This window comes from Populus alba, chromosome 15 (assembly GCF_005239225.2).
Source record: "Populus alba chromosome 15, ASM523922v2, whole genome shotgun sequence".
NCBI lineage: Eukaryota > Viridiplantae > Streptophyta > Magnoliopsida > Malpighiales > Salicaceae > Populus > Populus alba.
Window position 1 is genome coordinate 16,070,808 of NC_133298.1, and position 14,628 is coordinate 16,085,435.

General features: G+C 36.4%; 2 protein-coding genes and 1 pseudogene across 2 annotated transcripts; 1 reads left to right on the forward strand and 2 right to left on the reverse strand.

The window, feature by feature from the left end:
- Positions 1-753: 753 nt before the first annotated feature.
- Positions 754-4,253, forward strand: LOC118057546 (SUMO-activating enzyme subunit 1A). Its single transcript, XM_035070151.2, has 10 exons — positions 754-1,017; positions 1,096-1,147; positions 1,243-1,438; positions 1,637-1,716; positions 1,851-1,967; positions 2,472-2,522; positions 3,020-3,086; positions 3,519-3,622; positions 3,716-3,820; positions 3,905-4,253. Exons 1-10 carry the CDS (start codon positions 935-937, stop codon positions 4,019-4,021), a joined length of 972 nt encoding a protein of 323 aa, XP_034926042.1. The 5' UTR covers positions 754-934; the 3' UTR covers positions 4,022-4,253.
- Positions 4,254-6,554: 2,301 nt separating this feature from the next.
- LOC118057547 (probable WRKY transcription factor 43) lies at positions 6,555-8,222 on the reverse strand. Its single transcript, XM_035070152.2, has 2 exons — positions 7,670-8,222; positions 6,555-7,209 (listed from the first exon to the last, which is right to left on the reverse strand). Exons 1-2 carry the CDS (start codon positions 8,026-8,028, stop codon positions 7,032-7,034), a joined length of 537 nt encoding a protein of 178 aa, XP_034926043.1. The 5' UTR covers positions 8,029-8,222; the 3' UTR covers positions 6,555-7,031.
- Positions 8,223-9,687: 1,465 nt separating this feature from the next.
- Positions 9,688-14,407, reverse strand: LOC118057392 (uncharacterized; annotated as a pseudogene).
- Between the last annotated feature and the right edge of the window lie 221 nt (positions 14,408-14,628).

Consider the following 14,628-nt stretch of genomic DNA (forward strand, 5'->3'; position numbering starts at 1 on the left):
GAAGTGTTACACATTTATCATCAAGACCCAGGTATGTTCATCAAGGTTCAACGTAAATATGAAGCAAGAGCAAGAGTCGCAAATCGTACAAGAAAGTGTGTGCGTGTATGGATCTACGTGTGCATGTTATTCGTGAAGATCTTGGGGTTTGCTCTGATATCTTGGCTACAAAGTCTAGACCTTTTCAATACTTTCTTGAATTGGCTGTCGAGACATGGTACTTGTGTTACGTTCTCCACCCAACGCTAGCTTTAATTATTCCTTGGAGCTGAGCATTGGTTTCCTTAGCACTGAGGGCCTTGGCTTGGCGGTGGGAGGAGCTTGTTTTCTTTTGTTGCTCTTGAGTTCGAGTTTTTATATATATTTGTTATTGTGGTATCTTATATGCCTACTAGGTTTATAGGGTGTTCAATGAGCCGTGAGATTAGTCGTGGTGCGCGTAAGCTGGTCGGACATCCACGTAAAAAAAAAAAAAAATCCCTCGTTTCTATGTTTTGCAGGCATGTTAATCATTGATGACCTAACTCTTCATAATCTGTACGATAATAACAGTTGATGTAGTAGCTGTACATGGCTAGAACAAAAGGCAGTGGGAAATTTAAAAATCATAACAAAACAATTTTTTTAAGAAATACTTTTTTCAAGGGGATCAAGAGAGAATCATAGGCTACTAAACTTGGCCCATGTAAATATCCAAAGCCCAAGACCACAAGTATGGATCAACAACATCACTATTTGTTTAGACCCGAACACAACCACTTCCTTAATTCTCTCAAGCTCTGAAAACTTGCAAAAACTTACTTTACCTTGTCGGGATTTTTTCTTTTCTTTTTATTTTCGGGTCTATAATCATTTCTCCTTTCATCAAAATAGAACCCTTTTAAGGGTTTAGTCCAAAGTTGAATTTCGTTGTTTGATTAGGCTCAATTTGAACATGGACGGAGAAGAGTTAACAGAGCAAGAAACTGCATTGTATGATCGCCAAATTAGGGTTTGGGGTGCTGATGCTCAACGAAGGTAAAACCCTTTTTCATTAAACTTCTCTATTTGATTTAGAACTTACGCTTTTAAGTAACCCATGTATTTTTTTTGTAGACTAAGCAAATCCCATATATTAGTTTATGGAATGAAGGGCACTATTACTGAGGTACTTGCTACTACAACCTTAAAACCCACTAAAAATGTGTTCTTTTTTATGTTGATAATATGGGGCTTAGTGTTTTTGTGTTTATTTTTGGGTAGTTTTGCAAGAACATTGTTTTGGCTGGAGTTGGAAGTCTGACACTAGTGGATGACAGGGCTGTGACTGAAGAAGCATTGTCTGCTAATTTTTTGATGCCCCCTGATGAAAATGCTTGTAGTGGGAAAACTCTTGCTGAGCTTTGCCGTGATTCTTTGAATGAATTTAACCCCATGGTTCGTGTTTCGGTTGAAAAAGGTTTGGTTTGTCTGTCCCACAACTCTTTCTTGTTTTTATAGTTTTGTAACTGTTAATGCTTAACTTTGTTGATGGATTGTTTAATTTAGTGATTGGAATTGGTTGAAAAATGTTTTTGTTTGCTAATTTTATAAATCATAAGAATTTTTTACATGTGCAATGAATTCGAAATTATCTAACGGGATATTGAAATTGCAGGTGATTTGGCAAGCTTTGGCGTTGAATTCTTCGATAAGTTTGATGTTGTAGTTATAAGTTTCTGCTCCCTTGCAACAAAAGTACGGGTCAATCATTTTCCTTTATTAATTTGTGTAGATAATTGTGCTTGTTGGTAGGATTTTTCCTGCTCTGCGATTTAATGCCTGTATTTGTTTTACTTGCTATGTTTTTGAATCTTATGCTTTTAATGCAGAAATTGATCAATGAGAGGTGTCGGAAGTTATCAAAGCGTGTATCATTTTACACAGTTGACTGTAGAGATTGTTGTGGCGAGATCTTTGTAGATTTGCAGAAATATAATTATGCAATGGTAAACCATCTTTTACCTTTCCATTTTTGCAGATTTTCTGCTTTCACATTGTAACTGGATCATGTTGATCCAAATGTTTCTTTTTTAAAGCCAAGCATTGAATCAGTTTTGTTCTGAGTGGCAGATTGTTTATTTCTTGTTTTAGCTCATGCTGACTCATAATTTCATTTATTCATGTCATTCTTTCTTTTGAATGCCTCATGTTCAGTTGTAAGGATGGAGATGAAGATACTAGTTTAAAATTTTATTAAACTATAGATGTACTGTCTATTTGTGAACCTTGATTATGAATGGCCTTGTTGTTAAAAAGTGGAAGTAGAACTGAGCACTGATCTTTTTGGCATGTACCCAGACTGGTCTCCTTAAATTTCCTATACTTAATTTTGACATCTATTGTATGAAGTTGCAACTCCCAAGGGATGCCAAATTGTTGATGTTTTTCAAGCATCCTCAAATTGTGTGCTTTGTTGACCTGGGTTTTTCCCTATTTCATGCTATTCACAGAAAAGGGTAGATGCAACTGCTGAATGCGAACTGCAATATCCAAGTTTTCAGGTATCACTAAGTTCTCCCCAATGAATTTGATAGCCAAATGTGTGGCCTGATCCAGCCCTGTTCCTTCAGTACAAGTGCATAATGTATATTCAGTCAAACATGAACTTCTGTAACTTTATTGTTAAAAAAAAAAAGATGGCCTCTATTAAATTAAGCGAGCCCTATAGGTAAGCTAGCTGGTCTTTAGTCTTACCTAATAATTGTTGAGAGTAGTAGCAAACTGATCTATGCTATCTTCACATGTATGCCATTAAGGGGACACTAACAGAGAATGAACCAAGTGGCCAGCTATAGTAATCTACTTGGACTAAAATATGGTGCAGCCAAGGAAATTAGCTTTGTAGTATTCATTTAGGATAGCTACCAAGCTCATGGTTAATTAGCATCGGTTTGAAATGAAAGTCTGAGCTGATTTTGATTGACATAAACAATAAATAATGTATTTGCTACGGTGCCCATTTTACTGACAACTTATGTAATTGATCCATTATTTTCAGGAAGCTATTTCAGTGCCTTGGAGATCACTTCCCCGGAAAGTCTCAAAGCTTTATTTTGCTATGAGAGGTCTGGCTAAATATTCAGTTATTGCTATTTAGAAGGAAAAAATAGAAAATAAAAAAGGTGGTCCAAACTAATGGTGAATGTAGAGTACTGTTAAACTGTTCACAACTAATGTTTGCCTGGTTCTTGTCCTGGTGGAATTCTGCTACAAAACTGAGGAATATATAGTGGTCCTTTCTGTAATTGTGTTACAAGGATGAGTTGTTTCTTAATTACAACCTAACTCATGCATCTTCATTCTAAAGTGCACGAATACTGATTTCTCTTTTCTGGAACTGGGAATTTAATGAATGGTTTGTCCATTTTGTGATGAAAAATCTGAAATCCTGTTTCTTTCATATTTTGATGAGTTGGGATTTCAAATAAATCCGAGCAGTGTTTTAAACTGTCTCCATTGTAGAAGAGATGACGTGTTTTATTCTCTATCTTTTGTAGTGATTGAAAGGTTTGAAGAGGACGAAGGACGCAAGCCAGGAGAAATTTGTATTGAGGACCTTCCTGCTGTTCTGAAGCTGAAAAAGGAACTTTGTGAGGCGCAGGTATGCCTGTAGGAATCAGTTATTTGTGTTTGTTTATTTGAAAAAAAAGAAAAAAAGGCAGCTTCTAAACCGTGCTATCACAATCCCTTTCAGTCACTGAATGAATCTCACATTCCCAATGCCCTCCTTGAAAGATTGGTTATGGGTGCAAGAGAATTCCCTCCAGTTTGTGCCATCCTTGGAGGAATCCTTGGACAGGTGAATTCCTTATCTATTTATTTTCTTGTTTTCTTACCAAGTGTTCAGTTAATTTAGTCTAATATGTGGCATTAAAACTTTTAGGAGGTAATCAAAGCAATATCAGGCAAAGGAGATCCCCTCAAGAATTTCTTCTTCTTTGATAGTGTCGATGGGAAAGGCATTATAGAGGACATATCAGATCCTAACCCAAAAGGCTGATCACGGCATGTTTAGAGAAAGCTTAATGAACTAAATTGAGTAGTGTATGGGTACTAAATACTGACAACTGCCGTGTAGGTGATTTCATATCTGTTGTAGTCTTTTTTTAATCTTTGCCAGGATAAGCTAAAGCTGATTCTGAAGCTCATGTAAGCTGGGAGCTTGGTTATTGATTTGTTACTGGTTTTTAGCCGTCGACTGTTGCTAGTGGTTTTCTGGTGTTTTATTTTTACCATAGATCGTTGCTCATCATAGTCATTGACTTTTAACAGTTCACGCCTGCGTATATTTAACTAACTAATGTACAGCGGCAGAGGCAGGGCAATATGTAGCCAAGAATGGCTGTTGATGATCATTCTTTTTCCTAAGAAAATATAACTATTATTGAATGATTCAAGTGACTGTGTCCCTCGAATGAGTACGTTCCACAGTGCAATCGCCACAGCCGTGCTAAATAGTTTTAGACAAGACTTGGTGATATTGATTCATGGATGTTGCCCGTTGAGCTGGTTGCTGGAAGATTGATTGCTGGCGCGTGCAAAATGTTCTTTTGATCATAGCATGTATGTGGGCTATAAGCAATTAGTTTTTCTTGTAAAATTAGAGCAAAATATTAAAGGTAGCCAACGCATGTGTGACTTTGCATCCTCGAGGAAAGATGAAAAAGTTCGCTTTTTTGGTGGTTTCCAGATGTACGTGCCTCCGCGGCCACTGAAGAAGCTCGGGGAGAAAGTGAAAATTTGAAAAGACAATTGTCTTAATAATACTACGAACTAGTTTATAATTATATTCAACAAGAATTATAAACTAGTTCGTAGTATTATTAAGAATGTATATAGTGGGTCAAGAGATTTATTTGGTCATCATAGCAGTATGGAAACTACAGACAAACATGATGAGTAGAAGGGGAGTCAGGAAAGGCAATTAATTGAATTGAAAGACACTGGTGAAATATGACTTCTTGTAAACAAGTGAAGTCACTTAGCCCTTGTTTGTGATTAATTACATAACTGATCTCACGGCACAGAGGAGGAAAAAGGTCATCAACATTCGACTATTGAAATATCTAGATTTATGTTCTGTGATGATAATATTAATCTCAAGCAAGATTCATGTTAATCGTACAAGCTCCAAGATGAAAACTCAAAAACAGAACGTCGGTGGTTCTTATCCCTCTGTAATCTAATCCAGTAAATCACGTTCAAATCAAAACCCGCCAACTTAACCTCATTCTTGATTCAAAAACACAACAAAACATTCCAAGTCATGATGAAATGCGAAAAAGAAACAGACCCCACCATGGAAAGACCATGAAAAGAAACAATAATTTAACTGGAGCAACAGTATAGGCATATGCAACAAGGATGGACTCCATAAAACAATCAAAGAGCTTTAACCTACGTGGAGCATCGACAGACTCAAAAACTCATGGTTAAAGCTCGTAAACTCCTATACAACTCTCCAAGCGACCTTAAATCTTCACTTCAACATGGGAGATCTCCACCAGGAGGAGGAGGAGGTGGTGCTTGGAAGGTTAAGAACAATGACTTGGCGGTTGATGAGATATTGAAAGAGAGAAGGGCTGCCATTGAGAGTGGCAAGTTGAAAGGAAGGAGGCTTTTTGAGGCCATGGGGAGTAGTGTGAGTGAGATGGATTTTGGAGGGATAGAGGAGATGATATGTCATAATTTGGATGGTTTAGTTCAAGAGAGTGAAGTTAGATCAGTGTTCTCTTATGCTTCTGATGATGAGACTGAAGATGTTGAAGCAAGCAAAGGAGGGTTGTCTCCATTTAGTCATCATCGTTCTTTTTCATCATCATCATCATCTTCCTCTTCCTTTTCTTTTTATATTTGTGATAACTGTACTGAGAGAGAGAAAGAGGAAGAAAAGGTGGTGGTGGTGGAGGCAAGTGAACAAGAAGAAAAGAGAGTTTTGAATGGTGATCAAGAAAGATATGGGGCAAGCTGGATGGTTGCTATGGGTTGGCTTACAATTGCTTTCATTGTGTGCGCATTTGGGATCATCTCAAAGAGGAGTTTTGGTAATCATGGGGTTGGCAATGAGGTGATTGAGTTCCCAACATGATATTTTCTTTGTTTACTTTCTAGCTTGGTTCTAAACTGCGGTGGTCATTCAACTGATGTTTCCTTGATATTTTGTTTGAATGAATCTGTCTTCTGATTGGAGATTTTCTTACCTTACTATCATGAATAATGCAGATATATATGAATTTTCATACTACTACACTTACTGGTGATGATACATGTAGTCAAACAGATAGCTGAATCTATGATATATGGAGCTATCACCCCAATATCTTGCTGACATGGGAACGATCTTGAACATTTAAGGGATTTTGAAGAATGAAATTTAAAATAAATAAATTTATGCCCTCCCTTTAAATCTACAGAAGAACATGAATTTAATGTCGTATCTAGAACAAACGGTGACCTGAATTCTGAGCTCCCAGCCTTTTCCTTGGAGCCCTTTAATGTGTGGGATATCTGTCTATCATATAACAGTTAAGCAATTGATGCTGAAGAATAATATGGATTCAAGTAAAATAAACATAAGGTTCTAGTTGAGTTTTTTCAATCTGCTCCAACATGAATCCAATCCCAATCCCAGATTTTAAATAGAAATAGGCTATCCAACCATTTGCATTTACAAATTGACCAAAACTTCAATAACTATACTCTTTCATCCAACCTTCTTAGCATCCAATTCTGCTCCTGCTTTTGACCAAGAATTGTGAATCAGAAGAGCTAAAGTAATGAGTCTTAAGAATTGCAGAGGTAATTATATGCCAATTCTAAACATTGTATGGCTGCTCGATATAATGAATCTGCCAAATCTGTCCAGCATCATCAGAACCACTCCATAGCTAGAAGGAAAGTGGCTTCCAATGTTTTCTTCTGTTGAAGATTATTTATTTTCCATCCCCAATTCAGACTTACAGTAGTCTCTATGTGCAATCCAAGCATTAAGGAAAAAGTTGCAGCATAATTTAGAAAGGAGTATAAGTTTGGATCTGTCTCAGGATGTCCTCAAAGTTTTCAGAGGACCTCTCAGTTGGATGGTTATGCATCCCTTCATAGGTAGTCACAACAATCCCTTCATCTTTAGAATTGCGTTGGACTTGCTTCTTGACATTGCACCCAGTACTTGTACACCTGTAGTAACTTCTGCAGTCGAAATTAAATATTCAACAAACAAACTTCCCATCGGATGATGATTTTGGTTCTGTTTTATGATCTCATCTAAATTACTTTTCAATAAGCAATGAACATATCACAAGCCTTGTCCTGTCTTCAATGAATTTAGTCACTTTTGTTCAATGTGTACTATAAATAAATAATGTCTGAGTCAAAATGATCACAGCGTTGGAGTGAAACTTTTTTTTTTAAAAAAAAACCTAGCTTTTTGTAGGGTACGAGAGCATCAGGAAATTTTTGGCAAGAATCAACACTAACCAATATAGTTAATTCCAACGACAACAATTAATAAGGCAAGTGGGTAGTAAAAATACACGTTCATGCTTCAATTGAAGATAGAAAATTGACAAGCTAGAGAGTTCAGAGCGTGTTTAAGTAATCATACCACAAAAGAACCAGCAAATCTTTAGCTGATTAACAGGATACTAACCTTGGAAACTTGCTGCTCTTGACAGTCTTTTGCCCATATTTCCTCCATCTATACCCATCATCAAGTATATCAACTTGGCTTCGAGTTTGAAATGCATATCTATGCTTCCTAAAATCATCACTATCCCCTCCTCTCTTTCCTGGTTTCATCTTAAACTCAGAACCGTTACAGATTCTACTAGTCTGAGAAACACTGCTTTTAGCATCCAACTGTTGAAACCTACTTTCCGGCTTGACCCCATTTTCACTGTCACCATGAAAATAGATTAGAGGATTTGCCATGTTTAACGATGATGGTGAAACTGAAGGACTTGATGGGCCAGAAACAGGAAGGAATATTTGATACTTCTCCATTGGCATTAATGGTATATATGTATAAACAAGACCTGAGCTGCTAGGGCCACTCACATAAGTCTATACTACTTCGAGAAGAAGAAATATACAAGAAGCTATGGCAAATATAAAAAGGCAAGACCATGTAAGAAAAAGGTGGGCGGCTAATAGGCAACGTCCGATTCACTTGGCCACAGCAAAAAAAATCATCTATAAAGGCTAGTGGAGTGCACATTATTCATGTATACATCCTTCATATATGTGTGTGTGTGTGTGTGTGTGTGTGTGGAAAGATGAGTCGTAAACGGCACGCAAAGACATGAACAGGGAGTTATAGTACAAAGACGACAGAATTATTGCAGTTAAGTCACATCAGTGTTTGGATTTACGAAAGTTTTGGTAAAAACGTCTTATGTTTGATGTTCGCAAGGATTAGAGAAATGCACAAGCTATTCAAACCTAACTTTCGTATTTTCTATGCTAAATCTCAACCACACATACTAATGACACTTGTGAACTCTGCACGTTCATAAATAAAAATAAATCACCCTTTATCGTGTGCATATGGTAAGAGTATTTTTTGCGTTCTAAACAAAACCAATTTAAGGTTGCAACATCAAGTTGAATTGGTGTTTTAGGTTATGATTCTTTAAGGAAAACAGCAGACTTCACCAAATTTTCATATCTGCAAGCTACATGGAAAAGTCATGTTCCTTTGAATTGAAATGGATGATAATGATATCCCACATCATGATTTGGATAAAGGAAACAAAATGTTGCTGTTCAGTGCACATCCAGCTAGATCCGGTAGGCGCCTAGGTCTAGGCCGCCTCACAATTTCTCATACTCACAAGGCAGAGAGAGGAGTGCATCGATCATATACATCCACCTCCATCATCATGCTTGTGCGCTCTAGAATGGCTGTTTAATGTAGGAGAGGGATTTCTTGAGTGTTCTGGCTTCTTCCTGCCTTCAAGGATAATACAACATACGTAATTTTCAAGTTACTGCTTCAATGCCGGACAAGCCCATCTATTATTATAAACCAGGCACCCATTTGGAATTATTATTGCAATAACTTTGACAAAATTGAAGGAGCAGACAATAACTTCTGAAACGCTTATAAGGAGAAGCCACCTTGAGGGTGCTGGACACCATGCGAGTTAGGCAGCACACAGCAATGGAATTATTTGCAGTTTGTAATAGGGTTCGATAAGGATGGTACACTGAAGCCACGTCAGCACCCCACAAATTCTAGGCCGCCACAAAACCTAACCTTTGGAATCGTGACTAGATAACTTCGTAGTTTGCACTATTGCAGCTGATGTTTCATGTATAATGGCCTTTTCAGTCAATCTCCCACGTAAAAAAGGTACCAGAGGGCTGCAGAGGGACGTGATTCAAACAAGTTAGGATATATTCTAGTTCATTTAACTAAATGGACCATCAATTCCAATCTAATAAACCAATGAAAATCTTAAAAGATCAGTGCAATGTTCCTATTTTAAACTAAATCCACAGTTGACATGTTAATTATACAGATAGGAGATAAAAGATCAACAACTTTCACAATATCTCATTAGTTGAATCAAAAAGCAGATAAGATTTGGACTCGGATTCACTAGATTGATAGTCCAGTCCAGAAAACCTGAGAAAAAAGCTGCATCCAAAATTCAAGATCATATATAAAATAATGACAATCCTTTCTTATATTTAGATCACAAATCTTTTGTATCTAGATCATAGAGATCCAAAGCATGACAAAAAGGAAGCAGAGCATAATGGTACAGGGTAAAGGAAATCACGTCCAACTAGAACAGTCAAAGAAATGAAATTCTCTCTTAAATTAAATGAAATTTTTGTCTCTTAAGGCTAAAGAGAGAACCCAGCTTTCCTCAACGCCAATGACGGGAGCTGCAGCTTCTTGTGCTGGTGAGTTGTGCTCGTCCCAGGCTTCAATCCATGTAACCATGGCATCACCAAGTTTTTGAAAGCAGGGATCAACAGGACCAGGTTTTTCCTTGACCAGTTTGGAAAGCTCATGGTAGCAATGCTGTACGGTTCTGCACTCTTTTGGCAGGACAACAGATTGCAAGAATGGGATGATGTCTTCCTGGCAGTATATGCCCTTGTATTCCTTCTTCAAATTCACAAATGGAATGCTTGCCTAGCTATGCCAAATGTATGGCAGGCCCTGTCTTCACCCCAAGATTCAGATGATCACAGATTACTTGAAATCCACATCGAACAGGACATTGAAAAGGGTCCTTGTGTGCACCTAGGTCTTGGCCCAGCGGTGGAAGGGGTTTGTTCCCTTCCTCTGCACCTGGATTCAAACCTAAATGTACACGTCTGTCATCTTCATGGTGCCTTACATGCTCATTGGGTTTGCAGGATGTTCAGTGAGTCATGGGATTAATCGTTGTTAGAGAATAATATAAATCATATCATGGGATCTCATCTAATAGCTTAAACTATTGGGTTGAGATGGTTCCTTAACATAATATCAGAGCCTTGATGACCAAACAGTCACGAGTTTGAATCTCACAATCCTCATTTATTTGATAAAATTAATATAAGGTAATGTGGATCTGTGTAAGTTTCAAGTCCAATGAACTTTCACTTGAGAGGATATGTTAGAGAATAATATAAATCATATCCTGAGACTTTATCTAAAAGCTTAAGTTTTTGGGTTGTATTGGTTCTTTAACAATCGTGGTGCGTGTAACCTGACCCAAACATCCACATAAAAAAAAAAAAAAAAAAAAGGGTCCGTGTGTGCCCATCATTTGAAGCATCAAGGTATTCAGCTAATCTTAGCTCCTTTTAGATATAAATATCAAGATCTATAGAATGTTAGCCGGAAGCATTATCTTTTCACCATTCAAATCCAATAAGTAATTAGGTTGCACCAGCCAGCCCACACACCATCATATCTCCCAATGGGTTGACCATCACCCATGGGTCCAAAGTAGATTGCAGGGCCAGTCAACTCCCTGTCGAAGGCAAGGTTCATTCCACACGTTGGGAATAGGGTGCCTTTCAGGATTGTCAAAACAGCATCCACATACCTGTGTGAAATAAAATTAGCATTCAATTAGACAAACATTAAGCCAAAAGCACACACTTCTTTCTTCAGAGATTTTGAATAAAAACGAAACCACGCAGACAAGTTTGAATTCAATCACTGCCAAGACCAAGAATCAGTAACCAATGTGCAATTGATGTTAGGTGCCTACTGATTCACAAAATCAACACTTCTTTACGCAGATCATAAATGGTGTTGAAGAAAAATGGCGTAGATGGTGTCAGCAAATTCTGCATATTTGCTGAGCCAATGCATTGATCTCCTTCCCGCTTGTTCCTTAGCCATATTCACCACGTCAACAAAAACTCAAGAAAATCTCAACGTGGCCCCCTCTCGGTCCCACCCCACGTTTACTTATCATAGAATCGCCCGTTTTGAATTGCATTATAAAAATTTTATTTATTTTTTTCAAAAAAATTCAATGTATTTTTTTTAATTTTTTAAAAATTATCTTTTATATATTTTTGAAAACATCTAGTGCGACCCTCACAAATACTTTCACACGGTCTCACTCCCTGCTCTCTATAATGGCGGAAAACGAATGCTAGACAGAAAGAAGAAGAACTTACAAAACAATCATCATCAATGGTGAAGATATACTTCCTCTTGGAAACCAAGAAACCAAAGCAACGCCAAGCAGAATCCTTAAGGGAAAGGTTTGTTTTTACAAGAGAGGGGGAGGAGTATGGGGCTTTGACCAAAACCAGGAAAGAGTGTTAGTTTAGCCCTGTATTTTCTTTTTTAAATATCATTAATTTCAATTATAAATTTTAAAATGACATTAGAAATTTATACGGTTATTAATTTTAGAGTTTATAAAATTAATCAAAATACATGTAAGCTGGTCTAGACATTTACATTAATCTAAAAAAATAATATTTTTATATCTAATTCATGATACTAATTCTTAAACTCCACATTTTTTTTAATATTCATGGAATTACATGATAGCATTTAGTTATTATTTTATGATAAGAAAAGGTTGAAACATTTAGAAATAAAAATAATATATCCTGTCTATTTTTTTTAGAAGGTTATATATAAATTTATTTTAAAATTTTATGATAAACAAATTTATTTATATCTTCAATAAAAATATATATATATATTTATATCTTCTATGTGTGTGTGTGTGTATATGTATTACTAGAATACTAATTACACAAAACGTAAAAGTGAAATTTCTGCTTCATCTTCAAAGTCCTTCCAAATAACGTGATTGGAACTGACTAGTGGCTATCAATGGAACGTTTTGGTTTGTGCCACTTCAACTTTTCCCTTTTGAGAGTGAATTAATTTATAGTTGTTAGGTCTAATCCAAGCTTAATTTCGGATTAAGATCTAGGTCATGAATTAGAGAATTAATTTTTTTAATTTTAAAACTATGGTTAGACAATACAAATATGCACCACTAATAACCTCTATCGAAAAATAACTTAAAACAACATTCTATACAAACAGTTTTACATGGAAAATAAGCTAATATGTTACTGGAGAGTTTGTTTCGTGGTTCAGTTTATTTTTAAAGTAATTTTGAAGGTAGTGTTTGTTTTTCAATAATACCATGATTTTAAAAATATTATTTTTAAAAAATTTGTAAATAATTATGATATTTTAATATTAAAAGTAAAAAAAATACACTTTTAAGCATAGTTTTTAGACCCGGTCTAATAGCCAGTCCATCCAAAACCCGAATTCTAGGTTTTGATTAGATCACTGGATCTTTTAGCTTAATTTTTTTTTTAAAATCAAAACAGTATTGTTTTAATAAAAAAAAACCAATAAATTACAGATTAATTTTTAATTAAATTAACCTATCAAATTTTTCTTTTCCCTGATTTTCTTTAATTTGGTTCAAATCCAATCTCATATCAATGCATTACCAAAAGGCACAAAAGTACACCATAAGATCTCTTGCTCGATTGCAGCAAAGATTCGCTAAAGATGATATCATGTTGACAAAGACCATCGTTGCTCAGAAATCTTTTAAACTCTCTCTCACCAGCAATATATTACTTTAGGTCTTCAATTTTGTGACAAATCACATTAAAAAAACATCATTAACCTTAAAATATCCAAAGCTAGAGGAAGGTCAGTGTCAGAGAATTTACTTAATTCCTTCTACCTAGGAGTGCCCTGTTAGAATTGCATAATACTAAATTCTTTTTAATATATCAGGAGCACCCTTTCTGAAAATACAAATACGAGGATATTTTATTAAAAAAAAATCACTATGGGAGACTTTTTGAAAGATTAAAATAAGAATTTTTTGTCAAAATATTGCATCATACTTGAACCATAATACCGAGTACCAAACAGTCCATAAATTATGGCTACCTCTATTATTGGAACATAAATGGACCATATCTAAGCCACGATATTGTTTTTTTCTTCTTTTTTTCCACTTCCATCACTATCCATCTGAAGAATAATGCCCTAGAGATTTTTCCCCAAAATATTATAGTGCTAGAAATTAAAGGTTTCCAACATGCAGAAGTAAGAATCTCTCCCAAAATGAACCAAGAGCAAAACATATGTTCCTTACATGCCAGGACTCCAAAGATTACTCCATAAACGACAGTTCAGTAAACCCATTACGTCCAGTAAAACCTTCATAGCCAAACCCTTGTGGTTGTTATCATTGTAGCCTGAAGCATGTCCAGTCACCACCTCCATTTCCAGGTTCCTAGTCACCTCCTCACCCACCATCTCCTCTTCGAAGACAACCTCATTTCCCTCGATCTCTCCACTTTCAAGATTTTCTTGCATTATCATCACTTCGCATACAGTTTTAGGCGCTGCTATTTCAGGTAGATTAAACAAAACATTCTCAGATTCAAAATGGCCCATCATCAAGACCTTACCTTTCTTCTTGCCTCTGCTGTGCTTCTTTGAGGACTCAATTTTTTGCACCAAATGCTCTTCAAATGGTTCCATAACTTGGTGGATGAAATCCCTATTTGGAGATGAGTCCCATTTATACCAAAACCTAGTGTAGCAATCAAAACACCCACATTGAAAAGAAGGAACTTTCTGGTCACAATATTTGTCATTCTTGCTGGCAGTTCTCTTGGTTTTACATTTGTTTTTTGGATGCTGGGTTATAAGTGAAGATGGGTCTGGTGCGGTGGTTACAAAGATGGACCTCGCTATCAAATAAGCTAGAACTTCACGGTCCTGGTTAGGAAGAGAGAGGGCTAAAGCTAGAATAGTTACTGGTAGAAGCTTCAACACCGAGTCAGGATCTTTATATGAAAATCTTGATGATGATGCTGAAGGTTGGGATGGGTACGCTTTGCCTTTTCTCTCAACCTTCATTTTCTTGGTATAGCATAAATACCGCTCGTTTCTCCGTTCCCTTGCCTATCTGTTGTGGAAAGATTCTTAATTAATAAATGTTAAGGATGGTTTTTCTTTGTTTATTTTCTCGAGTCCCAAGAGAGGGAGGATAGGAATGGGACCGAGAGGTGGTGTACTGATCATTAACGAGAGGTCCTTTATAAGTTGAGACTTGAGAGAGAAAGAAGGAGAGAGAGTCT

What these genes read in the sequence shown, in the direction of transcription:
- LOC118057546 (XM_035070151.2), top strand. Translation starts at nt 935, where the DNA reads ATGGACGGAGAAGAGTTAACAGAGCAAGAAACTGCATTGTATGATCGC. An exon ending in TGCAATATCCAAGTTTTCAG is followed by an intron (nt 2,523 to 3,019) that starts GTATCACTAAGT and finishes CATTATTTTCAG; the next exon opens with GAAGCTATTTCAGTGCCTTG. An exon ending in AGGAACTTTGTGAGGCGCAG is followed by an intron (nt 3,623 to 3,715) that starts GTATGCCTGTAG and finishes AATCCCTTTCAG; the next exon opens with TCACTGAATGAATCTCACAT.
- LOC118057547 (XM_035070152.2), bottom strand. Translation starts at nt 8,028, where the DNA reads ATGCCAATGGAGAAGTATCAAATATTCCTTCCTGTTTCTGGCCCATCA. An exon ending in AAGAGCAGCAAGTTTCCAAG is followed by an intron (nt 7,210 to 7,669) that starts GTTAGTATCCTG and finishes TTTCGACTGCAG; the next exon opens with AAGTTACTACAGGTGTACAA.